Below are 27,513 nucleotides of genomic sequence, written 5' to 3'. Positions count from 1 at the left end.
GAGGGACTTTATCGAACAAAACAAACATTTGTGTAACTGGGAGTCTTGTGAGTGCAACCATATGAAGATCAAAGGTAAGTGATTAATTGTATTGCTATTTCTGACTTTCGTGACAAATCTACTTGGCTGGTAACTGTATGTCTGTATGTAATGTGTGCCGAGTGCTGTCCTCAGATAATCGCATGGTTTGCTTTCGCCGTAAAGCCTTTTTGAAATCTGACACGGCAGCTGGATTAACAACAAGGTAAGCTTTATTTTGATGTATTACACTTGTGATTTCATGAAAGTTAAATATTTATAGTAATTTAATTCGAACTTGGCGCTCTGCAATTTCTATGGATGTTGACCATGTGGGACACTACCGTCCCACACCCCCTAGAGGTTAACATCCCTTCAATCTTTGTAAAAACATTAGATTTTCAGTGGAGTGGATTGTCAGTCAGTCGTTTATGTGATACTCACTCGAGCCAGTGCGTGGGGAGTGTGAGGCGTCGGGGATGGGTGAGTGGAGTGAAGGGTTTCCAGGGGACATGCCATGGATACGAGCCCCAGGAGATGGCCCTGATACCTGGGGAGAGCCTGGCCACTGGCCCCTCTGGCTGGGAGACACCATGGCATAAGGGGAGCTGGGGTCCAGAGCACCTGGGAAACAGACACGTAGCCAGACGCATACCACCATCATCATCAACATCAGTAGCGTCCACTGATATCATCATCCTTATAATCTTCATCATTCATTGTCATGAACCCATTACAGTGTACTCAGACAATCACAGACATTTTTTTACTCTCTCAAACACTCACTGATTGACAGAACTTTCTCTCTCCCATTAACTCTGAAAACTCTCCACAGTTAAACCACCAACGTGACCCACTGCCCAGTCAACATGGGGTTCTCAACCACTTCAAAACGGACTAAACAGGTGTCAGAACTATCAGAGAGACCGGTGAGCAACATCCCAGGGACAAGTCCCGGTCCATGGGCTGGGAGGTTGGTCTACAGCCCTGCCCAGTCCCATCCTCAGCCTACCCAGAGACAGCGTTCTCTCAACCTGCACCAGGGTCTGGCTATGGTTATACTCCATGGAGGACCCATCCATTCAGCCCAGCCTGCTACAATCCAGCCCCCTCTACCCCAGTCCAGCCTCATAGCCTCATCCTTACTATCCTCTAACCCAGCCCACTCCCATCCTCTAACCCAGCCCGGTCTGTCCCTGTGGTCAGTGCGTTGCGCCACTTACCATGCGGGCTGGCAAAGCTGGTTGGGCCCATAGCTATGCCAAGAGAGGAGGGAGAAGGGGTGGGCCCAAAGGGAGAGGGAGCCCTCAATGCTCCGCTAGGGGAACCCGACGCATGGATGGTCCCTGCGCACACACACACACACCACACCGACCAATAAGGCTCGTCAGACACGAGCCAATAGGATCAGCTCACACACACACACACACTCGCATACCAGGATTTCCGTTAGCCGGCAATTGTCAGCTTTTGGCCCCCAAAAATGTTTTTTTTTTTTTTTTTTTTTTTTAAACTGTTGCCGGCCAAAATTACCAATTACAAATTAATTATTTTTATTCATTGAGGGAATTACAAGTCGATGGAAATACATTTGACAGTTATGCTTGCTGGTCTATATGTTAATTTGCATAATTTAGTGGAATTAAATTGGACTGTGTATTTTTGTTAGTCATCATGTATCTTATTATTCAAATACCAGCACAACTAATCACATGTGCACAGCATACAGATCCTATTTTGAAGGGGATTTCTCCTGCAGCTCCACAGCTGGTGGCTGCTGGAGTAAAACATGTGCTTTAATGAACCCATTCATTGCGCAACAATTCTAAAAGTAATTGAGTGTTAAAAACCGTTTGGGTGCACGATAAAAATAGCTACTATTTTGTATTTCTCAACTGGTAATTGAAGCGCGACTCCCATTCACCATTCAAGTGCAGGCAACATGCCATCAGCGCATTACCCACCACTTTACAATGTGAGCTGGAGGCAGTATGAATTTTGAAAACATACTTAATTGTTTGCAACCCGAAAGGCAATTATTTTATAAAGACTTCATAGCCGGCGTGTGAGTTTCAAGTTCGGTGAAGCCTACAAATTCATCCTGCCATTTCAATCTATGTTTATCATATGCGCATTTTCATGGAACTGTTAATTTAATACAAGTTTACATTTCTCAAAATCATTGTCACGTGGTTAATCATAAAAATATGAATTAAATGATAAAAATCTCAAAGTTAAAAGTAAACTAAAGGGAGATCCCCTGAGACCATCCCCTGCCATACGGACACATTGATACAACGTGATCCATTAGCGACGAAAGAAATTAGCACATGGAACTCAGAGCCTATTAGCCAATGCAGCACTAGGCCTATTGCTCTAGGCCCATTGCTCGTTCACACCGGCGATTGTTGTACTGATTTTTCAAATAGCTTACTGTGTGGAACTATAGTTAATAAATTATCATGTGCAATGGATGTAAAAAAAGTAAAAACACTCCTACATTTCTGCGTAGTAGGCCAGGTACTTCTACGTGTGCTCAGTCGCGCGCGCTCCCTCAACATTATACGGATATAGAAACCAGACCCATGCTCATTGCGCACAAGGGCAAACAATTCACACAATGAATGCTCAAGAATTGTCGGGAGACAGCTGAGCGGGAGAGAGAGAGACTAGGCTATATCTTGGCCACACACCTCTCCCCTTGTCTCAACATTTTTAAATTATACTCAATAATTTACTCAGATACATATTTGAGATGCTTTTCACTGACAGACGCAAGTCAATAATCAACCAGGCCTACTGCTATGCGCGCTGCCCAAATTGCAGGCTTCCCAAATAGGCATAAGCCTACGAGCTAATGATCCTTGATCCCTCTGTGGCCAAGTCATGCTTTCTGGTGAATTATTTTATTTATTTCTGTATAGACAGCAGTAATTATATAATTTTGGTAAATCCTAATCATATTAGCAACCCATCCTAGTTGTTGCATCTTTAGATTTTCATCTCAGTCACATATGGAACCGCTATCAGGGACACTGTTTAGAATGGTGCTTTCCCAGGGACACTGCTTAGAATGGTGTTCCCGCGAATTACATTTCGGCAAATGTTTTAAAATTAAGTTTAATTGGCTGCTTCATTACATGTTCGGTTAATAATTTACTCTTAGATGTAAAGTCCCCTGTTTAGGGGACCGGCCTGGTATCGGTACCTACCGACATTTTCGCTTATAAATCGATCTGTGAACACCATAGATCGAAATGGCTTGCATTGAGCGATAGCCCTGGTTCCCACAGAACAGTAGTATATTTGTGTAACATAGAATGTTAAAAATGAAACCACTGGGATGTCCCTCCTACCATTTATTTCGCTCTTCCGACTATCCATCAACTCCTGGCTGAACCCTGCGTCACAGCTGTTAAGTTCATGTTTTAAGTATACCTATATTTCGGTCATTACGGGGCTATCACTCTGTCAAGAGTGTGCCTGTGCAGGAGGTTTGGTTGTTGATGGACCTAGCCTTGAGTGGAATGGCTACCTTGTGTGTTCATACAGTATAGTAAACTTTGTTCAACTGTAACCTTCTCATTGTGTCATTTCGAGTTAACAGCCACTTACAAAGCACATGCCTGCAATCATTACATCGTAGCGCAGCAGGAGAGAGTGGTTTCATCTCTATAATACATTCAGACATCAATTTATAGCAATTAATATAAAATAACTACATTTAAAAAAACTCATTGACGGATAAGATTATGAGATGAAAGGAGAGTTCCTAACGAGTTCAAGAAGCCAAGCTAGAGCTCTGTGAGACGTTCACAGCGATGGGGGCAGAGGTTTGGCTCAAGCGAGACCTTAGGCAAATACGTACACTAAACATACAAATGCATATTTTGCAGATAAGGAAGGTGAATTCTTATAGCTAGTAATTTTACAATATGATTATACTATATTTAGACAGTATAAGTAATTTCAAGTATTATTCATAGTTTTTTTTATAGGAAGAACATCATAAAATATTTAATATTGTCATAATATTCATATTGTATCCTCAAATGTAATTACACCTCAGCAATTCATAACTATTTTTACCAGAAAGGTGAGATTTGAACCTTTCTTATAGTATGCAGCATTACTAGTTATTGTTGATGATAAATAATTATTTTTGGGGATTACATAGATTATCATTTAGTTTGTTTTAAAATGAATTACCTCATTCTAAATGTGATTTCACTCGTTCTGAGCCCCGTGGGTAGCCGCCCTGGCGCGCAATGCACCCAGAAAGACAAAAACATTTTATGGCCGGTAAATTAAAATCTTCCCGGTCATGTTGTCTGGCTCCACGTTTTCCCAACAGAAACCCTGTCACATACATTCACTCACACACACACGCAAACACACAGGCTGAAGCTGGGCAGCGGCTCTAGGGCTGAGATGGGTGAGCAGGACTGGGTGCATGCTTTCTCCCTTCTGGACTCAACTTTCGCACACACACAGTTTGCCATTCAGCAATGTGCATGACAGCAGTGGCAGGATGAACACACACACAAAGAGTGTGATCACTTAGCGGGTGGATGATGGGTGAGGAGAGGACCAGATAGCATTTGGTCTCTTTCCTCTGCTCCATAGTGGGCTGCCAAGCACATGTGGCACAAAGAGGGAACACACATCCCTCTCACCTGGGGACTGTGTGGGCATCATGGATGGCGAGGGTGCCACGTTGGGATGGTAAGGGGTGGGCGGGGAGGTGAGGGGAGGGTACACCCCCCCAGGACCCCCTCTCATTGTCTGCTGCTGCTGCTGGGCCTGAAATTGGCTCATGAGGGTGTCCATTATGTCACCGCCCACGGGCGAGGGCGGGTTGTCGTCTTCATTGACAGAGCGTCGCCGAGCATCCTGGTTACTGTCAACAAACATGTTGAGGAACGTCTGGTAGAGAGCGAGAGAGAGAGAATCCTTAAGGGGAACTATACAACAGAATCTAGGCACTTTCAAATTCCTGATACAATCACACAAACCCACCCAAGCCCTCTCCCTTGTACCTTGAGTCCCGGGGCAGGGTAAAAGCCCTCCACGATCTTGGTGTTGTCGAAGAGGCTGTAGGCCCCGTCTCGTATGGCCACCACCCCACGGCTGCGGCAGTAGATGTCGATGCAGTACATGTTGCGGAAGGCCAAGCGGATGTGTGTGGGTGACTGGGGTAGGATGGAGAAACACTGGTAGGCTGTGTTGGTGCGCTGCGTTAGCCCCAGCATGGGCACTGTGGGCAGCTTGTTGATGGCATTCAGAGGGGCCTGGGTGTCCGACAGCACCTTGGGAGGGGAGGGAAGTTAGACAATGATTACAAAATAAAGGTAATCGAATTTGTGCCACTTTGGTGGAGGGTCCCAGTGTATGTAAGAGTATGTGCGTGTTCTGCCCCTGCATAGTTAGGTTCAAGCCCAGGTATGTGTGTATGCGTGCAATACCTGTAGTAGCTGGACCACAGTAGGGGTCTTGTTGAACATCTCCTGCAGTTGATGCAGTATAATGTTGTGACAGTTACTACAGCCCGAGTTGGGTCCTACTGTCCCTAGAGAGAGATGAAACCTCTGGGTGCTACTGTTCCACTGGATGGTCACCTAGAGGGGAACGAGTGGCGGCAGAGAGAGTCTCAATCAATCCCATGTATTTATATAGTACATTTACAAACAGTAAGGAAACATACAAGGCAGGGATTTACACTAAAGCTCTCAAAGGCACTTGTAAATCGATGTCATGTTTTTCTTGCGCAATTGTCATGGACACTTGCCCCAAAAAAATCGAACGGTCTGTTAGACAAATGGTAAAATGTCAAGTACCTCTGTGGTAGATTGAACTGCATCGCTCCTTAGCAGTAATATGAAGGACCATATCTGAATTATATGTAATTTTTTTTAAATGGTATCGTTTAAACTATGAATTTTTTGTTGTTTAAATGTTGCCCTTAGGAAAAAAGATTGCAGTCAGAGCACACTGCAAATACTGCGTCCCAACATTTTTTTTTACTGCAGTAATTTTGCAGTTATTCCGCAATGGATCCAAAATACCACAGGTCGACAGTAGTTACTTTTTTTTGTTAGCCTAAGATTTTTTTATTACATTCGTCACATCGCTAGTTATACATATGAAAGGAAGTAATAATCACAGAAAACAGTAACTTAGGGGCATGAAAGGTACTTTTTGGGGAACCAGCCATGTCTGGGGATAACAAAGATGACATTTTAATTTTGACGAACTCTCCCTTTTAATGATGAGGCGGCAAGGGGGTAGCATTTTCCACAAACCTTTTTCTTATGGCAAATGAATGAAACAGTTAACAATGGCTACACTATGGGACAACTAAATCAAATGTTTCGGCCTATCTTCTCTGTCTAAACTGAAAAACACTTAGGACTACTTGAGTTGCGAGGTAATTATCAAAATGGACTGCAAGCACAATTTGGCCCGCAAATCGCGCTACTGAAACAGGTGTAAAATTTGCTTAATATTTGTAGTTGGCAGTCCATTAGGGAGGACGTATTCATTACTCCAATTCTGTTGCAAAACGTTTCATATACAGAATGAAACGCTCTGTTTGCGTCCGTTTGGTTCTAATGAACACAGCCCTGAACACAAAAACAATGACTGATAGGCAGCTTAAACATCTTCAATTCAACCATTATGGGGTTAAAATACATATACATTTGTAAACAGCCACCCACAACAAAGACAATGTGTAAGATTCAAATAAATGGAAGAGCAGCAGTGTGATTCAATAACAAGTGATATCAGTACCACTGTTGTCGTCCTTATCTTCAAGCGTTTATTCAAGTTGAATTATCTTTGGATGCCAACAGCAGTCGCACCATTGGAAGACATAGCTTTGACTGTAGCCTACAAAAGCCTATTCCTGCTATTTTCCCACGATCCATTAAAAGCATATGATGGTTCATCATAGTGGTTTCTGATTTGTGGTCAAACTTGCTCAGGCAGAACAAATTTTAAATTGTGCCTTCTTTCATGAACATAAAGGTGTCAAATCATTTTTGCGAAATTGAGTCAGACACATAACGGAGGGAAACGAGAATGTAGGGAGAATAACTATGATCACTTGGCTCAGTTTATTTTTTGTTACGAGTCACTTTTGCACAAATTAAAACACTATAGTCAACGTGACTTAAAGGTTGTCTTTGGGACAGAATGTCACCTGCCTTTTCAGGAAGCCACAAAGCAGATTCCACCTGCCCGACTGTTCAGTTTACCTTCCCCCGGCAATCGGGCAACCGTTAATGTCAACCACTGCAAGGGACCAAACACTCCCTAGGTGGAAAGGAATGTTTAGAGAGGTAATAGACGCAGGTTAGATTTCAGACGTTACTCACCGAGCTACCCTTGGTGCTGCCGTAGCACAGAACCAGTTTGCGGTAGTTATACAGCCGGATCTCACTGAACAGACTCAGGTAGGATGGCATCTCTGGTAGTGATCGTGAGAACACCAGGACACACTGGTAAAGCTGGCTGATGGCGCTCCAGTCGTTGAGGAACATCTCCACCACCTTCCTCCCTCCCACAGGCTCAGACAGAGGGTTCTCATAGGTTAGGTAAACGTGGCGCGTAGAGGCTGGACACACACACACACAGAAAAGGGAGAGATAAGGGCACATTAAACTCAGTTTGGGTAGTATGTGTGTGTGACAACATGTGCATTTCTGTGTGTGTTGTATGTGGTCATGTGTGTTTGTGTTAGTATGTACCTTGTTCCTTGCTGTGTGTGCTGTTGAGCGGGCAGTTGGCCAGAACCAGCTCCCCGACCCAGGTACGGTTGTTCCGACCCTGCAGACGGAAGGTGCAGTCCAGTAGAGAGCGCTCCAGTGCCTGCCTCGTCTCCTCCCCTACGCCCTTACTGGGAGGGATCCTAGGGAGAGGAACAGGACCACAAGGGGTTAGGTACATATCTATCACTGAAATGATGGGTATAAATCAAAATAAATCAATTATATACATATATTATTTTTGTAGGTATGTGTCCAAGTGCGCTGCAAGAACGTTTCAGTTCAAATCAGTAGAAACTAAATTGCAATCAGACACTTTCTGACTTTAGTATCATCTTTAAAGCCCCCATGCAGTCATTTTCATAAAAACATATTATTATTATATTATCACTGTATCTAATATTTATTATATTATTACTGTATCTAATATCACTCCAAATATATATTTTTTATAATTTTTTCCCCTGAGCTTCCTTTTGCCATTGAAATGCTCAGTCGGTTCGGGTGGGCATGTTGATAAAATGTTAATATATTACAAACACAGCCCTACTTGGTGTATAGGACCGTCGAGACCAGGGGTGTCAAAGGGTTTTGTTTTTTTTCCTTTCATTTAAGCCATAGACAACCAGGTGAGGAGAGTTCCTTACTAATTAGTGACCTTAATTCATCAATGAAGTACAAGGGAGGAGCGAAAACCCGCAGACACTCGGCCCTCTGTGGAATGAGTTTGACATGTGTGGTCTAGACTCTAAAGCAAACCCTGCTAACCCCTTTAAAGTAGGAGGATACATAAGCCAATAAAAGATGACTGGTCATTGGTAATAATCAGATCAGATTGTGATGTCATGCTGTGGGCCAAAAACGCCATCCCACCTGAACAGGCTGAAATTCCAGGCGGTTTTCATTTTTTAAAGCTCTTGCACATAATTTTCCCAATTTCCGTGTTATTTCAATCGCAGTGTGAAAACATCAATACAAAAAAAAAAAGTAAATCACATTTGACCGCACTGCCCCTTTAACATTCCCATTGACTTCCATATTGGTGACAGTGCCACTAACATAAATTGCATGATGTGGAGACTTACTTGAGGATGCGGATGGCGTGACTGCAGCCGTCTCCCTCCACCTGCACACCCTGGTGAGGAATCTCCATCTGAGATAACTAGAGAAAGACATGTTAGACAGAGGAGGAATGGAGGGGAAGAAAGCGAGAGATGAGGAGAGGACAAAAAAGAGGAGGTGAGGAACCACCATGTGTGACAGCTGGATAGAGGGACAGAGGAGGAGAGGAAAGGAGGATGAGAGGGATGGATAGGAAGAGGAATGATGAAGAAAGATATGAATAGTAGAATGGGAAGTTGTGGAAAAGTAAAGAGTGAGTAAGAGTTGTAAGATAGAGAATAAAAGTGGGTACTCCCTCCATCCATACCTCCACTCTGAGGCCTATGAAGGGCATGTTGGTGTCACACATGGCCACTAGGTGAGCCAGCTCCTTGTTGAAGGCAGACATCTCCCCTGAGCGCTTTGGCTTCTTGGGCTCCAGAGCCCCCTGGTCTCCTGACAACTGGAGGACAGAGAAGAGAGAGGAGATATACAGTGAGATAACTGACCATCTAATGATAATACATTTAATTTATAAACACTTCTTATTTCATTATTCAGGAACATATCAGGGTTTATATGTATATTGTAAGTATTTTTCCTTCAATTACTTATTTTAGGGCATGGTTTCAGATCATCAATATTTGAATTCATTGGACTGTGGCGGTCACAAAATTTAGTCAGCCGGTGATTGTCAAGCAAATAACTGTCGGTCTTACGGTAATTGACCGTTAATTAACAAACACATGTAGCATCTCCTGGCTTCCACACAAGACACTGATGCTGACCTTTGGAACATTACATTTTAAAACGTCTAATAAATCCATGTAATATAGCCTACACACCTTCACAATAAGTCCATTATTTATTTTAGACAGGTCTAAAGAAAAAAATGTAGTGTTTCAGAAGAACAGAAAAGCATACTCGGAGTTGTCCTTACGATATGTTAGGCCCTGATCTGGCAATTATTTAGCAGACAAGATTAGATTAGAATTCATTGGCATTATTATATATAATATTAGGGTGCGTTATGGCCACACAGGGGATGCCGCCAGGAAATTCGAGGCATTATCAAGTGCTTCACAAATGGTGAATGAGAGACTGACGAAGTGTTTACAGCCTGTGCAAAATAATTAGGCAGAGCTCAAGCCCTTCAAACAACTGTTTTCAAAATTATCATTAGTTGCATCGTGCAGCCTTACAATGTATTAAAAATCGGAAAACATATAGCCCAACGTTTGTAGAAAAACTAAATACAATAAAAATAAAAAAGTAGTCAGATGAAGCAGATGCTAAGCTACAGGACTGTTTTGCTAGCACAGACTGGAATATGTATCGGGATTTCTCCGATGGCATTGAGGAGTACACCACATCAGTCACTGGCTTCGTCAACATGTGCATCGATGGCGTCGTCCCCACAGTGACCGCACGTACATACTAGAGGTCGACTGATTATGATTTTTCAACGCCGATACCGATTATTGGAGGACCAAAAAAAAGGCGCTACCGATTTAAATCGGACAATTTAAAAAAAAAAGTATTTTTATTTTATTTGTAATAATGACAATTACAACAATAATGAATGAACACTTATTTTAACTTAATATAATACATCAATAAAAGCAATTTAGCCTCAAATAAATAATGAAACATGTTCAATTTGGTTTAAATAATGCAAAAACAAAGTGTTGGCGAAGTAAAAGTGCAATATGTGCCATGTAAAAATGCTAACGTTTCAGTTCCTTGCTCACAACATGAGAAAGCTGGTGGTTCCTTTTAACAAGAGTCTTCAATATTCCCAGGTAAGAAGTTTTAGATTGTAGTTATTATAGGTATTATAGGACAATTTCTCTCAATACAATGTATTTTATATACCTGCCAGTGTAACAGTATAGCTTCCGTCCCTACCTGTGCTCGAACCAGGAACACATCGACAACAGCCACCCTCGAAGCATCCTTACCCATCGCTCCACAAAATCCGCAGCCCTTGCAGAGCAAGGGGAACAACTACTTCAAGGTCTTAGAGCAAGTGACGTCACCGATTGAAACGCTATTAGCGCGCACCCCACTAACTAGCTAGCCATTTCACATCAGTTACACCAGCCTAATCTCGGGAGTTGACAGGCTTGAAGTCATAAACAGCTCAATGCTTGAAGCACAGCGACGAGCTGCTGGCAAAACGGACGAAAGTGCTGTTTGAATGAATGCTTATGAGCCTGCTGGTGACTACCATCGCTCAGACTGCTCTATCAAATCATAGACTTAATTATAACATAACACACAGAAATACGAGCCGTAGGTCATTAATATGGTCGAATCCGGAAACTATTATCTCGAAAACAAGACATTTATTCTTTCAGTGAAATACGGAACCGTTCCGTATTTTATCTAACGGGTGGCATCCCCAAGTCTAAATATTCCTGTTACATTGCACAACCTTCAATGTTATGTCATAATTCCGTAAAAGTCTGGCAAATTAGGCGGCCCAAACTGTTGCATATACCCTGACTCTGCATGCAATGAACACAAGAGAAGTGACAATTTCACTTGGTTAATATTGCCTGCTAACCTGGATTTCTTTTGGCAAAATATGCAGGTTTAAAAATATATACTTCTGTGTATTGATTTTAAGAAAGGCATTGATGTTTATGGTTAGGTACAGTCGTGCAATGATTGTGCCCTTTTCGCAAATGCGCTTTTGTCAAATCACCCCCCGTTTGGCGAAGTTGGCTGTAATAGTCTTGAGTTCGCAACAAGCCAGGTTAGCAGGCAATATTAACTAAATATGCAGGTTTAAAAATATATACTTGTGTATTGATTTTAAGAAAGGCATTGATGTTTATGGGTCGGTACACATTGGAGCAAGACTGTCCTTTTTCGCGAATACGCACCGCATCGATTATATGCAACGCAGGACACGCTAGATAAACTAGTAATATCATCAACCATGTGTAGTTAAATAGTGATTATGATTGATTGATGGTTTTTTATAAGATAAGTTTAATGTTAGCTAGCAACTTACCTTGGCTTCTTACTGCATTCGCATAACAGGCAGTCTCCTCGTGGAGTGCAATGTAATCAGGTGGTTAGAGAGTTGGACTAGTTAACTGTAAGGATGCAAGATTGAATCCCCATGCTGACAAGGTAAAAATCTGTCATTCTGCCCCTCAACAAGGCAGTTAACCCACCGTTCCTAGGCGGTCATTGAAAATAAGGTGTTCTTAACTGACTTGCCTAGTTAAATAAAGGATAAATAAAGGTGTAAAAAATAAATAAATAAAAAATTAATATGTCGGCCAAATCGGTGTCAAAAAAACAAACAATTTCCGATTGTTATGAAAACTTGAAATTGGCCCCAATTAATCGGCCATTCCGATTAATCGGTCGACCTCTAGTACATACCCCAACCAGAAGCCATGGATTGCAGGCAACATCCGCACTGAGCTAAAGGCTAGAGCTGCCACTTTCAAGGAGAGGGACTCTAAACCGGAAGCTTATAAGAAATCCTGCTATGCCCTCCGACGAACCATCAAACAGGAAAAGCATCAATACAGAACTAAGATCGAATCGTACTACACCGGCTCTGAAGTTCGTCAGATGTGGCAGGGCTTGCAAACCATTACAGACTACAAAGGGAAGCACAGCCGAGAGCTGCCCAGTGATAAGAGCCAACCAAACAAGCTATAGTACTTCTATGCTCGCTTCGAGGCAAATAAAACTGAAACATGCATGAGAGCACCAGCTGTTCTGGAAGACTGATCACACTCTCCCAGAAACCCTACACCCACTCTAAATTGCATACCGCCCCAACAGATCCACAGATGATGCTCTCTCTATTGCACTCCACACTGCCCTTTCCCACCTGGACAAAAGTAACATCTATATGAGAATCCTATTCATTGCCTACAGCTCAGTGTTCAACAACATGGTGCCCTCAAAGCTCATCAATAAGCTAAGGACCCTGGGACTAAACACCTCCCTCTGCAACTGGAGCCTGGACTTCCTGACAGGCCACACCCAGGTGGTAAGGGTAGGTAACAACACCTCCGCCACACTGATCCTGAACACAGGGGCCCCTCAAGGGTGCGTGCTCAGTCCCCCCCTGTACTCCCTGTTCACACATGACTGCACAGCCAGGCATGACTTCAACACCATCAAGTTTTCCGATGACACAACAGTGGTTGGCCTGATCAACAATGATAAGGAAATATAGGGAGGAGGTCAGAGACCTGGCCGTGTGGTGCCAGGACAACAACATCTCAACGTGATCAAGACAAAGATGATTGTGGACTACAGGAAAAAGAGAACCGAGTACACCCCCATTCTCATCGATGAGGCTGCAGTGGAGCAGGTTGAGAGCTTCAAGATCCTTGGTGTCCACATCACCAACATGGTCCAAGCACACCAAGACAGCCATAAGAGGGCACGAAAAAACCTATTCCCCCCTCAGGAGACTGAAAAGATTTGGCATGGGTCCTCAGATCCTCAAAAGGTTCTAGAGCTGCACCACCGAGAGCATCCTGACTGGTTGCATCACTGCCTGGTATGGCAACTCCTCAGCCTCCGACCGCAAGGCACTACAGAGGGTAGTGCGAATGGCCCAGTAAAGCTTCCTGCCATCCAGGACCTCTATACCAGGCAGTGTCAGAGGAAGGCCCTAAAAATTGTCAAAGATTCCAGCCACCCTAGTCATAGACTGTTCTCTCTGCTACCGCACAGCAAGCGGCACCGGAGCACCAAGTCCAGGTCCAAGAGGCTTCTAAACAGCTTCTACCCCCAAGCCATAAGACTCCTGAACACCTAATCAAATGGCTACCCAGACTATTTGCATTGCTCCCTCTTTTACGCCGCTGCTACTCTGTTATCATCTATGCATCGTCACTTTAATAACTATCTACATGTACATATTACCTCAACCAACCGGTGCCCCCACACAGTGACTCTGTACCGGTACCCACCTGTATATAGTCTCGCTATTATTTTACTGCTGATATTTAAAATTACTTGTTACTTTTATTTCTTATTCATATATTTTTTAAAACTGCATTGTTGGTTAGGGGCTCATAAGTAAGAATTTCACTGTAAGGTCTACTACACCTGTTGTATTCGGCACATGTGACAAATAAAATTTGATTTGAAGTGATGATATATGCAAGTGATGATATATTGTCACCCATCAGACTATTCTTGATTTAATCTAGTCTTTATATATACTAAATCATGTGTGAAATTTGTTTTGATTTAGAATGGACCATTATCATGCACCTGTATCGAAACAGGGGCAGCGGGAAAAAATACATGTCATCTATGCACTTAAATAGCAAATGGAGGACGCTTTTCCCCGTGGTTTATTTTCATGCAAGACAGGTAGGCTATACTCCTGTTGTAAAGAGAAGCAATGTGCTTAATATTAGGAAAGTTGAAAAAAATATATAGTAGGCCTAGCTTATAGAAAGCTGATCATCCTCTTTTCAGTAGAGGCAATCACTCTGTTCTCTCACAATTGTATAGCCGAGGTATTCAAATCAAATCAAATTTTATTTGTCACATACACATGGTTAGCAGATGTTAATGCGAGTGTAGCGAAATGCTTGTGCTTCTAGTTCCAACAATGCAGTAATAACGAACAAGTAATCTAACTAACAATTCCAAAAAACTACTGTCTTATACAGTGTAAGGGGATAAAGAATATGTACATAAGGATATATGAATGAGTGATGGTACAGAGCAGCATAGGCAAGATACAGTAGATGATATCGAGTACAGTATATACATATGAGATGAGTATGTAAACCAAGTCGCATAGTTAAAGTGGCTAGTGATACATGTATTACATAAGGATGCAGTCGATGATATAGAGTACAGTATCTACGTATGCATATGAGATGAATAATGTAGGGTAAGTAACATTATATAAGGTAGCATTGTTTAAAGTGGCTAGTGATATATTTACATCATTTCCCATCAATTCCCATTATTACAGTGGCTGGAGTTGAGTCAGTGTCATTGACAGTGTGTTGGCAGCAGCCACTCAATGTTAGTGGTGGCTGTTTAACAGTCTGATGGCCTTGAGATCGAAGCTGTTTTTCAGTCTCTCGGTCCCAGCTTTGATGCACCTGTACTGACCTCGCCTTCTGGATGACAGCGGGGTGAACAGGCAGTGGCTCGGGTGGTTGATGTCCTTGATGATCTTTATGGCCTTCCTGTAGCATCGGGTGGTGTAGGTGTGCTGGAGGGCAGGTAGTTTGCCCCCGGTGATGCGTTGTGCAGACCTCACTACCCTCTGGAGAGCCTTACGGTTGAGGGCGGTGCAGTTGCCATACCAGGCGGTGATACAGCCCGCCAGGATGCTCTCGATTGTGCATCTGTAGAAGTTTGTGAGTGCTTTTGGTGACAAGCCGAATTTCTTCAGCCTCCTGAGGTTGAAGAGGCGCTGCTGCGCCTTCTTCACGATGCTGTCTGTGTGAGTGGACCAATTCAGTTTGTCTGTGATGTGTATGCCGAGGAACTTAAAACTTGCTACCCTCTCCACTACTGTTCCATCGATGTGGATGGGGGTGTTCCCTCTGCTGTTTCCTGAAGTCCACAATCATCTCCTTAGTTTTGTTGAGGTTGAGTGTGAGGTTATTTTCCTGACACCACACTCCGAGGGCCCTCACCTCCTCCCTGTAGGCCGTCTCGTCGTTGTTGGTAATCAAGCCTACCACTGTTGTGTCGTCCGCAAACTTGATGATTGAGTTGGAGGCGTGCGTGGCCACGCAGTCGTGGGTGAACAGGGAGTACAGGAGAGGGCTCAGAACGCACCCTTGTGGGGCCCCAGTGTTGAGGATCAGCGGGGAGGAGATGTTGTTGCCTACCCTCACCACCTGGGGGCGGCCCGTCAGGAAGTCCAGTACCCAGTTGCACAGGGCGGGGTCGAAACCCAGGGTCTCGAGCTTGATGACGAGCTTGGAGGGTACTATGGTGTTGAATGCCGAGCTGTAGTCGATGAACAGCATTCTCACATAGGTATTCCTCTTGTCCAGATGGGTTAGGGCAGTGTGCAGTGTGGTTGAGATTGCATCGTCTGTGGACCTATTTGGGCGGTAAGCAAATTGGAGTGGGTCTAGGGTGTCAGGTAGGGTGGAGGTGATATGGTCCTTGACTAGTCTCTCAAAGCACTTCATGATGACGGATGTGAGTGCTACGGGGCGGTAGTCGTTTAGCTCAGTTACCTTAGCTTTCTTGGGAACAGGAACAATGGTGGCACTCTTGAAGTATGTGGGAACAGCAGACTGGTATAGGGATTGATTGAATATGTCCGTAAACACACCGGCCAGCTGGTCTGCGCATGCTCTGAGGGCGCGGCTGGGGATGCCGTCTGGGCCTGCAGCCCTGCGAGGGTTAACACGTTTAAATGTCTTACTCACCTCGGCTGCAGTGAAGGAGAGACCGCATGTTTTCGTTGCAGGCCGTGTCAGTGGCACTGCATTGTTCTCAAAGCGGGCAAAAAAGTTATTTAGTCTGCCTGGGAGCAAGACATCCTGGTCCGTGACTGGGCTGGATTTCTTCCTGTAGTCCGTGATTGACTGTAGACCCTGCCACATGCCTCTTGTGTCTGAGCCGTTGAATTGAGATTCTACTTTGTCTCTGTACTGGCGCTTAGCTTGTTTGATAGCCTTGCGGAGGGAATAGCTGCACTGTTTGTATTCAGTCATGTTACCAGACACCTTGCCCTGATTAAAAGCAGTGGTTCGCGCTTTCAGTTTCACACGAATGCTGCCATCAATCCACGGTTTCTGGTTAGGGAATGTTTTAATCGTTGCTATGGGAACGACATCGTCAACGCACGTTCTAATGAACTCGCACACCGAATCAGCGTATTCGTCAATATTGTTATCTGACGCAATACGAAATATCTCCCAGTCCACGTGATGGAAGCAGTCTTGGAGTGTGGAGTCAGCTTGGTCGGACCAGCGTTGGACAGACCTCAGCGTGGGAGCCTCTTGTTTTAGTTTCTGTCTGTAGGCAGGGATCAACAAAATGGAGTCGTGGTCAGCTTTTCCGAAAGGGGGGCGGGGCAGGGCCTTATATGCGTTGCGGAAGTTAGAGTAACAATGATCCAGGGTCTTTCCACCCCTGGTTGCGCAATCGATATGCTGATAAAATTTAGGGAGTCTTGTTTTCAGATTAGCCTTGTTAAAATCTCCAGCTACAATGAATGCAGCCTCTGGATAAATCGTTTCCAGTTTGCAGAGAGTTAAATAAAGTTCGTTCAGAGCCATCGATGTGTCTGCTTGGGGGGGGATATATAGGGCTGTGATTATAATCGAAGAGAATTCTTTTGGTAGATAATGCGGTCTACATTTGATTGTGAGGAATTCTAAAATCAGGTGAACAGAAGGATTTGAGTTCCTGTATGTTTCTTTCATCACACCATGTCACGTTGGCCATAAGGCATACGCCCCCGCCCCTCTTCTTACCAGAAAGATGTTTGTTTCTGTCGGCGCGATGCGTGGAGAAACCCGCTGGCTGCACCGCTTCGGGTAGCGTCTCTCCAGTGAGCCATGTTTCCGTGAAGCAGAGAACGTTACAGTCTCTGATGTCCCTCTGGAATGCTACCCTTGCTCGGATTTCATCAACCTTGTTGTCAAGAGACTGGACATTGGCAAGAAGAATGCTAGGGAGTGGTGCACGGTGTGCCCGTCTCCGGAGTCTGACCAGAAGACCGCTTCGTTTCCCTCTTTTTCTGAGTCGTTTTTTTGGGTCGCTGCATGGAATCCACTCCGTTGTCCTGTTTGTAAGGCAGAACACAGGATCCGTGTCGCGAAAAACATATTCTTGGTCGTACTGATGGTGAGTTGACGCTGATCTTATATTCAGTAGTTCTTCTCGACTGTATGTAATGAAACCTAAGATGACCTGGGGTACTAGTGTAAGAAATAACACGTAAAAAAACAAAAAACTGCATAGTTTCCTAGGAACGCGAAGCGAGGCGGCCATCTCTGTCGGCGCCAAACTGGGGTGCGCGTACCCCTGCCGTCAGAAAGAAAAAAGAAAAAAAAGAAAGTTAAATCCAAACAGACTGTTTTTATTTTCCAACGGGGCTATACATGTGAGTCGTCCCCCCTCATTTTACTGCCCAAAATAAAATGAAACCATCTACTGTTCAGCGAAATAACAACACAATGTCAAATACAGGTAGCCTAGTCTAATAATTAACATCCAATCACATTAACTGTTACTCTCTCACGGGAATTCCACAAATGAACCGTATGTAGCTGCTGCTCATGTTGGTATCTGTAAAGCCATGACAGGGAGACATAGTGGAGTGGTAACTTGTGTGTAAGCAGTTGCTCCTGACGGCACTTGAGTACACTGCACCAAGAGGCTCTTGCTGCCAAGGGAATGCCTGACAGCTTGAAAGACATTTTGGACTCTACAGTGAAAATGGTTAATTTTGTTAATGCAAGGACCCTGAACTGTATAGTGTATTTTCTGCACTACACAATGATATGGGCAGTGACCATGTAACACTTTTACAGTATAGAGAAGTGTGCTGGTTATCAACGGGCAAAGTATTGACACGTATTCTTTTAATTGAGAGACGAGCTTAAAGTTCTTTACTGACCATAATTTTCACTTGTCTGACTGCTTGCATGATGACGAGTTTCTCACACGACTGGCCTATCTGGGTGATGTTTTTTCTCGCCTGAATGATCTGAATCTAGGATTATAGGAACTCTCCGCAACTATATTCAATGTGTGAGACAAAATTGATGCTATGATTAAGAAGTTGGAGCTTTTCTCTGTCTGCATTAACAAGGACAACACACAGGTCTTTCAATCATTGTATGATTTGTGTGCAAACAAACTCAAGCTTACAGACAAGGTCAAATGTGATATAGCGAAGTGAGTTGGGTGAGCATTTACACAGGTACTTTCCCGAAACGGATGACACAAACAACTGGATTCGTTATCCCTTTCATGCCCTGCCTCCAGTCCACTTACCGATATCTGAACAATTGAGCCTCATCGAAAATGCAAAAAGTGGTTCTGTGAAAATGTAATTTAATCAGAAGCCACTGGTAGATATCTGGATTAGGCTACGCTCAGATTAGGCTGTGCTCAGAGTATCCTGCCTTGGCAAATTGCGCTGTTAAGACACTGATGCCCTTTGCTACCACGTACCTATGTGAGAGTGGATTCTCGGCCCTCACTAGCATGAAACTAAATACAGGAACAGACTGTGTGTGGAAAATGATTTGAGACTCCCCATTTACAACCCAACATTGCAGAGTTATGTGCATCCTTTCAAGCACACCCTTCTCATTAACCTGTGGTGAGTTATTCACCATTTTCAATGAACAAATAAGGTTTTATATGTAAGATGGTTAAATAAAGAGAAAAATGATTGATTATTATTTGTGCCCTGGTCAGGCTGGTCCTATAAGAGCTCTGTCACTTCCCATGAGCCGGGTTGTGACAAAACCTCACACGCATTCTTATGTTTAATAAATGTATTGTATAGTGTAGCAGGCTTACATTGACGGCAAAAAAACAAGATTCGAGAGTGCGCTGACCCTGGTGCTAGAGGGGGTACGCAGCTGGAGGTTGAATGTTTGAAGAGGTACGGGATTATACTGCCATAGCCTATTGAAATGTCGCCCAACATCTTTGATTTGATTTTCAATTTTTTTAATTGATGTCAGAGTGATTAGAGGGACAATGGAGTGCTGAATATCAGGCAGTTAGCAAGGTTGGTAGGATATTAATGACCATCAGCAGCATCAGAGCTTGGAGAAGCCTAATTACCATGACTAAACGGTCACGTGGAATTTGACTGCCTTAATGACTCGTGACCGCCGGGTGCGGCGATAATACGGTCACACAACAGCCCTGATTGTAACCCGTACAAGCAGTTCTGCAATCCATTCCTACTTTTCTCTTAGCGCCATGGCGGGCCCCACGGCTGGCGCAATTGTCCAGGACGAGCTGCTCCAGGTTGGGTTTGAAGTGCTGAAGGAGCTGGGCGCATGGAGGTCCCTCCTCACCTTCCAACTGAGACACAGAAAGGAAGGAGTACTTGTACTGAAGCTCTGTGGGACAGCCAGGCACGTCAAGCATCTCCACCACCTAGAGAGACAGGGAAGGGGAGAGAAGAGGGAGGGAGAGAGAGATTGATGGGAGAAAACAGTAATGAGGAAGAGTGAAGAGTGGGAAAGTTGTGCATGGTTAATGTACTGTATATTGTTTTACATTTTCTTGTGTTTGCAATAAACAAACAGTTTTTGGGGACAAATAATTGGGATAAGGTGGGAGGCACTTACAATGTAATACTGTGGTAGGCGGGTTAGCCGGATGAAGAGCCTGTGTTTTGATAGGCTGCCGGCAGGGTGGGAGACGGAGTTGGAGAGGTGTAGTATGTCTGTGCAAACAGTGGGGAGGTGTTTCACCGACTGTCTACACCTCTGTTCCCCTAACCAAAACCTGGAAGAAGAGTGGTGAGGAAAGAGAGAGAAAAACATAAGTAAACTGAAATTCGACATTCTCCAAATAGACCAGACTCTGCCAATGAGCAGCTATTTCACAGTCCTACATTCACACATCAGTGAGACATCATTATCACTCTGCTAACACTCTTTCCCTGACTGACAAACAAGCCATTTCCTGGCCAGATCACATCATAGAAATAAAATCACAGAACATTGACTTCAATCTCTGTTCCAGTAATTACATTTCTATGCATATCACACAATGTCATACTCAACCACACACACAGTAGAGTGCTGGTCTACGGAATTTACACAGACACCCTAAGCCATTTCAGAAATGATTCGCCTGCATAGAAGCACATTTCCATGGAAGGGCACAAGATCTGTTCTCATATCCGTATGGGCATAAATATAAAACGCAACAATTTCATAGATTTGAACAAATTTACATGACTGGGAATACAGGTATGCATCTGTTGGTCACAGATACTTAAAAAAAAAGGTAGGGGTGTGGATCAGAAAACTAGTCAGTATCTGGTGTGATCACCATTTGCCTCATACATAGAGTTGATCAGGCTGTTGATTGTGGCCTGTGGAATGTTGTCCCACTCCTCTTCAATGGCTGTGTGAAGTTGCTAGATATTGGCGGGAACTGGAACACGCTGCCATCCCAAACATGCTCAATTGGTGACATGTCTGGTATGTATACAGGTCATGAAAGAACTGGGACAGTTTCAGCTTCCAGTTGTGTACAGATCCTTGAGGCATGCGGCTATGCATTATCATGCTGAAACATAAGGTGATGGCAGAGGATGAATGGCGCCACAATGGGCCTCAGGATCTCGTCACGGTGTCTCTTTGCATTGAAATTGCCATTGATAAAAAGTAATTGTGTTCGTTGTCATGGGCTAGCGAGGTTACACGTGGTCTGCAGTTGAAAGGCCAGTTGGATGTACTGCCAAATACTCTAAAACAACATTGGGGGCAGCTTATGGTAGGGAAATTAACATTCAAATCTCTGGCAACAGCTCTGGTGGACATTCCTGCAATCAGCATGCCAAATACACGCTCCCTCAACTTCAGACATCTGTGGCATTGTGTTGCGTGACAAAACTGCACATTTTAGAGTGACCTTTTATTTTCCCCCAGCACAATGTGCACCTGTGTAATGATCATGCCGTTTAATCAGCTTCATGATATGCCACACCTGTTAGGTTGATGGATTATCTTGGTAAAGGAGAAATGCTCGCTAACGGGGATGAAATCAAATTTTTGCACAACATTGTACAGAAATACACTTTTGTGCATATGGAACATTTCTGGGATCTTTTACTTAAGCTCATGAAACATGGGACCAACATTTTACACGTTGCATTTATATTTTTGTTCAGTATACAAAGTATACACTACTAAGGTACTAGGGTGAAGCACTTTGCATACTAAAGTGTGCTAGTGTGGATTTAGCGGTATGAAGGCCTTCTGAGGAGTAGTGATGTGACATGACAGGCAGTTGTCACAGAGAGACAGGAAGTGGATTTACTTGAGCTGCTGCAGCCAGGATATGATGCGCTTCATGTCGTCATTGATGGTCTTCTCGATGTCGTCCAATATGGACTGATCTGGAGACAGACAGGCACAGTGGAAGTGAGTACATTGTATGTGTGTGTGTTTCCCAGCTTACCGATGTGGTGTGTGTGTATGCATGAGTGTGTGCACATGTGTGTATGTGCACCTCCCGGCTTACCAATTCCATACAGCATGGGCTGGAACATCCCTGAGTGCAGGTCTACGAAGATGTGCAGGCACTCTGAGCGTCCACAGGGCTCCAGGATTGGAATGACCAGGGTGGGCAGAGCTGTCTCTATGAACGCTGAAACACAGGTAGGGACAATAACAACAACATCACACACTGACAACATGGTTGTATCGCTCCACAACATTGTTCATTTCATTCTGGGTCAGTGTGGTTGGATTAATCAGTGTCTAGCTAAGTCAGAGAGGACAGACTCACAGCTGTCGCTGGGGTTGCTGATCTTCAAGATGGCTTTCAGCTCCTGCAGCTTCTGATGGGAGCGGGCGTGCACGCTGTCAATCAAAAGCTTCTCCACTGACAAGTGGTCAATCTACAGGAGGGGGCAGGAATAAAGACAGGAAATTAGGTCATCACAACAACAAAAATTGTATAGCACCATATCTGTGAGGAACTTGGCGTTGGCACACATTCATGGCTCTCTCCATCAGTCTAGAGTCGCAGGCAGGGAGCGGAGGATCATGGGAGATCTGCAGAGGCTTGGAGCAGTCCGATTCGTCAATCTTGATGGTGACTTTGTGGACCGACGCAGTGCCCGTCTTCCGTCCCAGGACCTGTTGGCTGGAGAGAGAGGGAGAGAGGGGGGGACAAAGAAAAAGGTCAAATGATGGACCAATTTCCTTGTGATGAATGACAAAAGTATATGCATTCAACAAACCAATCAATCAGGCCTGTTAATGTGTAACTTCTTAGTGAGTAGTTGTGTTTCTCTTACTTCCAGACGGCCAGTGTGAGGCACTTGGCAGGCATGTAGCGCTCCACCTGCACCAGGTCTCCCCAGCGCTCTCGGACCAGCATGAGGGTCTGGGAGTGGAGGACCTCCAGCTGAAGAGACAGGCAGAATGAGTCTAGAAGGGACGGGGTTAAGGAAGGGATGGTCCAGGAAGATGGATACACACTTACTCACAATACACACAGATAAAGAAATGCAGGCACACGTGATACATACACACCCAGGATGTGTGCGTGTGGTGACAGACTTCAGCCATGAAACCAGACTGTGCCTGGGAGTTATACTTGCTATGAAGACCCAATGAGGTTCATACAACAAATGACTGAGAAACAAATCCTTGGCGTTCTATTGAGCATAACAGTATTATAAATACATGTAGCATTACTCATTTCCCACTAAATACTATTTGAAATGTAAATATTTCTGCTTGGTTCATGGAAACAAACTGATAAACTGAAAGACAGTGTGACTGTTGGCTGTGGCACTCATTGAAATGCTGTTGGTCCCTTGGCTTGCTATACGCATGGTCACTGTTGGTCAATATTGTATGTGACCACACACAGACACAATTACATTCACTGCAGCAGCTCAAGCCAAACATGGCCCTGAGCTCACTGTCTGCACAGAAACAGTACACACACACAGTGAAAGGATACGCAGGCAGCTGTACATATCCTGCAGTGGTTTCTCATCTGCAAACAGGCGTGACTGCACCAGCTCATGGATGAAGTTCACTTGCATACTGTGGACCAGAGCTCTGCCATCTGGAAGGAGGGGGCAGACGGAGGGGAAAATATTGAAAAAGGAGTTAACAAAAAAAATAATAATGCAATCTTAAAATTTTGTTTTTTGCAAGTACAAGATATGTCTTTCATTCAAGTTGGATTACTCCTGAGCATCAGGACTAGAATAATTATAATTTTCTGTACATATTGTAAGAATTGAACACTGGACTTTTCCTTTTCAAACATCTCACCAGTCAGCAGCGGGATCTGTGCGTGCGTTTGTGTCTCGTCAGCAGCGGGATCTGTGCGTGCGTTTGTGTCTCGTCAGCAGCGTGATCTGTGCGTTTGTGTCTCGTCAGCAGCGGGATCTGTGCGTTTGTGTCTCGTCAGCAGTGGGATCTGTGTTTGATTATTTGTTGCGTTAGTAGCGGGATCTGTGTTTGTTTCGCGTCAGCAGCTGGATCTGTGTTTGTGTCGCGTCAGCAGTGGGATCTGTGTTTAGCCCAACTGATGCAGCACAGTGGCTATAAATAAATAGGCTGAAGCATGGGGTTGCCTATCTGCATTTACCCTGTTGGGCTAATCACTAGTTAGATCCCAAATGTGATCTTTTAACTAGTTAGCATCCTATTAATGAATTTTATGTCTAAAAAAAATTGAATAAACATAGCAAAAATAATGTTAGGATAACTTGTGGTAAACCGCCACCAGGGTTAACACTGCCTGTACTTCTCACAGAAACCACTTATGTAAGTCACTCCAAAAAACAGATTGAGGTATGGTGGCGTTTTACCCCAAGTTACCTTACAATTGACCCGTGTTACAGTTCATGTTCTGAATCAGATAGCCTACTCTAAAATATTTGTCTAAATGCAACTTCTATGCATCTATTCAAATGCTATTACGGTCCCCTAGGAAACACTGACCAGCACTTTGGTTCCTACCATGTCATAACTCTTACCTGGCTTATCATTTAACCTCATGTCAAACAACACCAATCACATAATTGGAATAATCATTCTATTTCTATGATTTTGCCCATATCGCCTTAACAACCTGGTAACTTTACCATTATGCAAACATTTGGTGGCAAAGAAATGAAAAAGGATATATTCTCAGATGATGTGCTTCAAATAATTAAGATTCATATATGCCCAATGTAGGCTCTTTTTTCTGGTGCTGCTAAATGTTATGTGGTGCTTGTAATTTTTTAAGTTAGTAGTATCAGTGCTCCCAATTATGTTTTTTAATTGGGTGCGTTAGTAGCGGGTTCTGTGCGTTTGGTGCGTTAGTAGCGGGTTCTGTGTGTTTGGTGCGTTAGTAGCGGGTTCTGTGTGTTTGGTGCGTTAGTAGTGGGTTCTGTGTGTTTGGTGCGTTAGTAGTGGGTTCTGTGTGTTTGGTGCTTTGTCAAGCATGTTGTGTATCTTACCTCCAGTCTCCTTGTCCTCCACCAGTATCTCCAGCTTCAACAGTCTCCAGGGAATATCTGGGTCATCACCCATCACCGTCAGTGTGGCCTCAAACTCCCCCTCCACACGGAACTTCACACGCCCATTTGCTACGAGACACACAGTGAGGTTGGCCAGCTTTTATTTTAATATATATATATATATATATATATATGTGTGTGTGTGTGTGTGTGTGTGTGTGTGTGTGTGTGTGTGATCCTTACCCACGGTGAGGTTGGCTAGCTGGGGTGGTAGGTCTGTCGTGACAAGACGATGTCGAAGGATTTGATTGAGCTGGTTCAGGGTTGTCTGCTTCTCCACCTTAGTGATGGGGTCTGGAGGAATGATCTTGTCCTACACACACACACACACACACACACAGCGGTCAATGCACTGGGCCAAACAGGGCTTCAGATTTCTCCGTCCCTATTCCACACTCCAGTCCAGTTGATGGCAGTAACGCACTACTAAAGATTTCTGTGTTTGTGCACGATGTACATCGCACATAGCTGACAGAGTACATACATGAACAGCATTTTTGGCCAAACTAGACAGGCACCGAGGCTACTTCAATCATAGTGGCTTACGAACACAAAGGTCATCAGGTGTCTCATTCTATTTGACCATTATTTAACCAGGCAAGTCAACTGAGAACCAGCTTTCAATTAAAATAAGAGAGGCCAGGTCAAGAGGTCAAAACAATAGACTACAAGAAAAAAATGTAAATGAACACAGACCAGTTAGGAGTGTCTTACCCGTATGCAGGTGGGCAGGCGAGGGTATGACCCGGTGGTAAGCACGTCGATTGCGAACGGGATGGCAAAGCTGGGCAGGCGGGCGTGCACCAGGGCGTCCCTTGCTAGCGATGCCAGCCTATCAGCAGTGTCCACAAATAGGAAGGCCTGCTGGTCCAGAAAGCTGGAGATCATCTGTGACCATGAAAACAGAAGGTTAGGGGTTAAAGGTCAGGTTAGCTTATGACCGTACTCAGTATTATTTTGAATTATGTGCAAGAAAGCCTAACTCAAAGTTAAACATAAACACTGCACTGATGTCAGTGTGGAAAATCCTGAAAAGTTTTATGTGAAAAGGTGAGAGTTATGTGCATAACTCAAGATAGTATCTGGTTGTCTATGCCCACTTTGAGAGTGTTTGGTGTAGAGTACTGTATTCTAGCATACATACCGCACACTTCTCCACCTTCCCGGCGTTGCTCGCCCATTTCACTAGGGCAAGGAGACGCACAAACAGCTGTCTGGTCCGACTGGAAAACTGGACAATCTCGATTTTTCTGTTAGAAACAGTAGAAAATACAGGCAAAAATAGATGTCACATACAACAACATTCCTAATTTGACAAGTCAATTTCATCAGTGAGTACACCCAGTGAAACAAGAGACGAGCATACCTTTCCATGTCTGTTTTTCTGGGAAGACTGCAAGAAAGACAGAAACAGTATTGGTAACTTTCAGGTATTACGTAATTTTACCACAATTTATGAAATCGCCATGAAAATGAAGGAATCTCAACTAATAAATACCCATTGCATTGAACGGGGTCTAGTCATGACTTACAGTTCACCCAACAGGGTGATTTCATGGTAGGTCCTCTGCAGGAGAAACTCAATCAGCAGGCTCAGCCGGACCCCTTGGGTGGCCGGGGGTCCGGGAGGTGGCGGCTGGGTGACCGAGGTGGGACCCCCGATAGGGACCAGTTGCCCATCTGATCCAATCTGCACCGGAGCCATTTTAAAATAACGCAAGCTCCACGGATGGAGACCGAAAAAAATTTAAACTATCGACTCGCAATAACTTTGAACTGGTACCAATCTTACACGTATTCTACACCATTTCGCGCAAAATAGTTATTTAGTAGGGGCTCGGCGACTTCGCCCCATAAAAAAGTCGCAAATACCCGCGTTTTAATTGCTTATTACAGACAAGATTCAATGCTGTTCAACCGCCATCTTTGCAGTCTGACGGGAAGTGATCACGGTTTGGTGGAAAGGAAGACCCGGATACGGATTTTAAAGAAACAATATAAGGAGTCGCTCGTGAGAGTTTACTCTGCTGTTCCAAGATCAGTATTCATACACTAGATTTGTCAATAATAGGTTAGACCATAAACAATCAAACTGGTCCCTGATCAGCGCCTGTGTTTTCGTGAGCGATAATTAAGGTATTTTGTTTGTTTATAAGATGCCCTGTCATTTCGTATGGGATATTGTGCATGACATTTTAGTAAGATAGATCAAAAAACAGATACACCTTATTTGCCCCCGAGGAGAACACACAGAAAAAACAAAATACAGGACAAAACAAATAGACACACACTTGGTATAAATGTTAGATATTTGAAGATTGATGTGTATTGTCCCTAAAATAAAATAAATGTAATAAATGAAATAAAAGTTATGTATATGTGATGCAATTAATT

At 43.9% G+C, this 27,513-nt stretch overlaps 1 protein-coding gene across 2 annotated transcripts in view; it reads right to left on the bottom strand.

The window, feature by feature from the left end:
• The window catches only part of med14 (mediator complex subunit 14), a 42,133-nt gene extending 15,050 nt beyond the window's left edge, over nt 1-27,083 (bottom strand). The window contains exons 1-23 of one of the 2 annotated variants that reach the window (XM_024389196.1): nt 26,652-27,083; nt 26,486-26,512; nt 26,264-26,369; nt 25,834-26,007; nt 25,303-25,432; nt 25,060-25,188; nt 23,562-23,669; nt 22,888-23,020; nt 22,583-22,733; nt 22,374-22,485; nt 22,107-22,232; nt 21,903-21,981; nt 20,198-20,357; nt 19,809-20,003; nt 9,217-9,351; nt 8,873-8,949; nt 7,770-7,930; nt 7,398-7,636; nt 5,484-5,636; nt 5,058-5,327; nt 4,695-4,944; nt 1,242-1,364; nt 463-642 (exon numbers count right to left, since the gene is read on the bottom strand). In XM_024389196.1, coding sequence (XP_024244964.1) covers nt 463-642; nt 1,242-1,364; nt 4,695-4,944; nt 5,058-5,327; nt 5,484-5,636; nt 7,398-7,636; nt 7,770-7,930; nt 8,873-8,949; nt 9,217-9,351; nt 19,809-20,003; nt 20,198-20,357; nt 21,903-21,981; nt 22,107-22,232; nt 22,374-22,485; nt 22,583-22,733; nt 22,888-23,020; nt 23,562-23,669; nt 25,060-25,188; nt 25,303-25,432; nt 25,834-26,007; nt 26,264-26,369; nt 26,486-26,512; nt 26,652-26,824 — 3,391 coding nt within the window. In that variant the 5' untranslated portion in view covers nt 26,825-27,083. The remainder of the gene's footprint in view (nt 1-462; nt 643-1,241; nt 1,365-4,694; nt 4,945-5,057; nt 5,328-5,483; nt 5,637-7,397; nt 7,637-7,769; nt 7,931-8,872; nt 8,950-9,216; nt 9,352-19,808; nt 20,004-20,197; nt 20,358-21,902; nt 21,982-22,106; nt 22,233-22,373; nt 22,486-22,582; nt 22,734-22,887; nt 23,021-23,561; nt 23,670-25,059; nt 25,189-25,302; nt 25,433-25,833; nt 26,008-26,263; nt 26,370-26,485; nt 26,513-26,651) is intronic. The other variant, XM_024389197.1, reaches the window with a different exon arrangement.
• Nucleotides 27,084-27,513: the final 430 nt, after the last annotated feature.

The sequence above is a fragment of the Oncorhynchus tshawytscha genome, linkage group LG26 (genome assembly GCF_018296145.1).
Source record: "Oncorhynchus tshawytscha isolate Ot180627B linkage group LG26, Otsh_v2.0, whole genome shotgun sequence".
Lineage (NCBI taxonomy): Eukaryota > Metazoa > Chordata > Actinopteri > Salmoniformes > Salmonidae > Oncorhynchus > Oncorhynchus tshawytscha.
The sequence above is the reverse complement of the archived record's forward strand: the minus strand, read 5'-3'. Positions and strand labels throughout refer to the sequence as shown.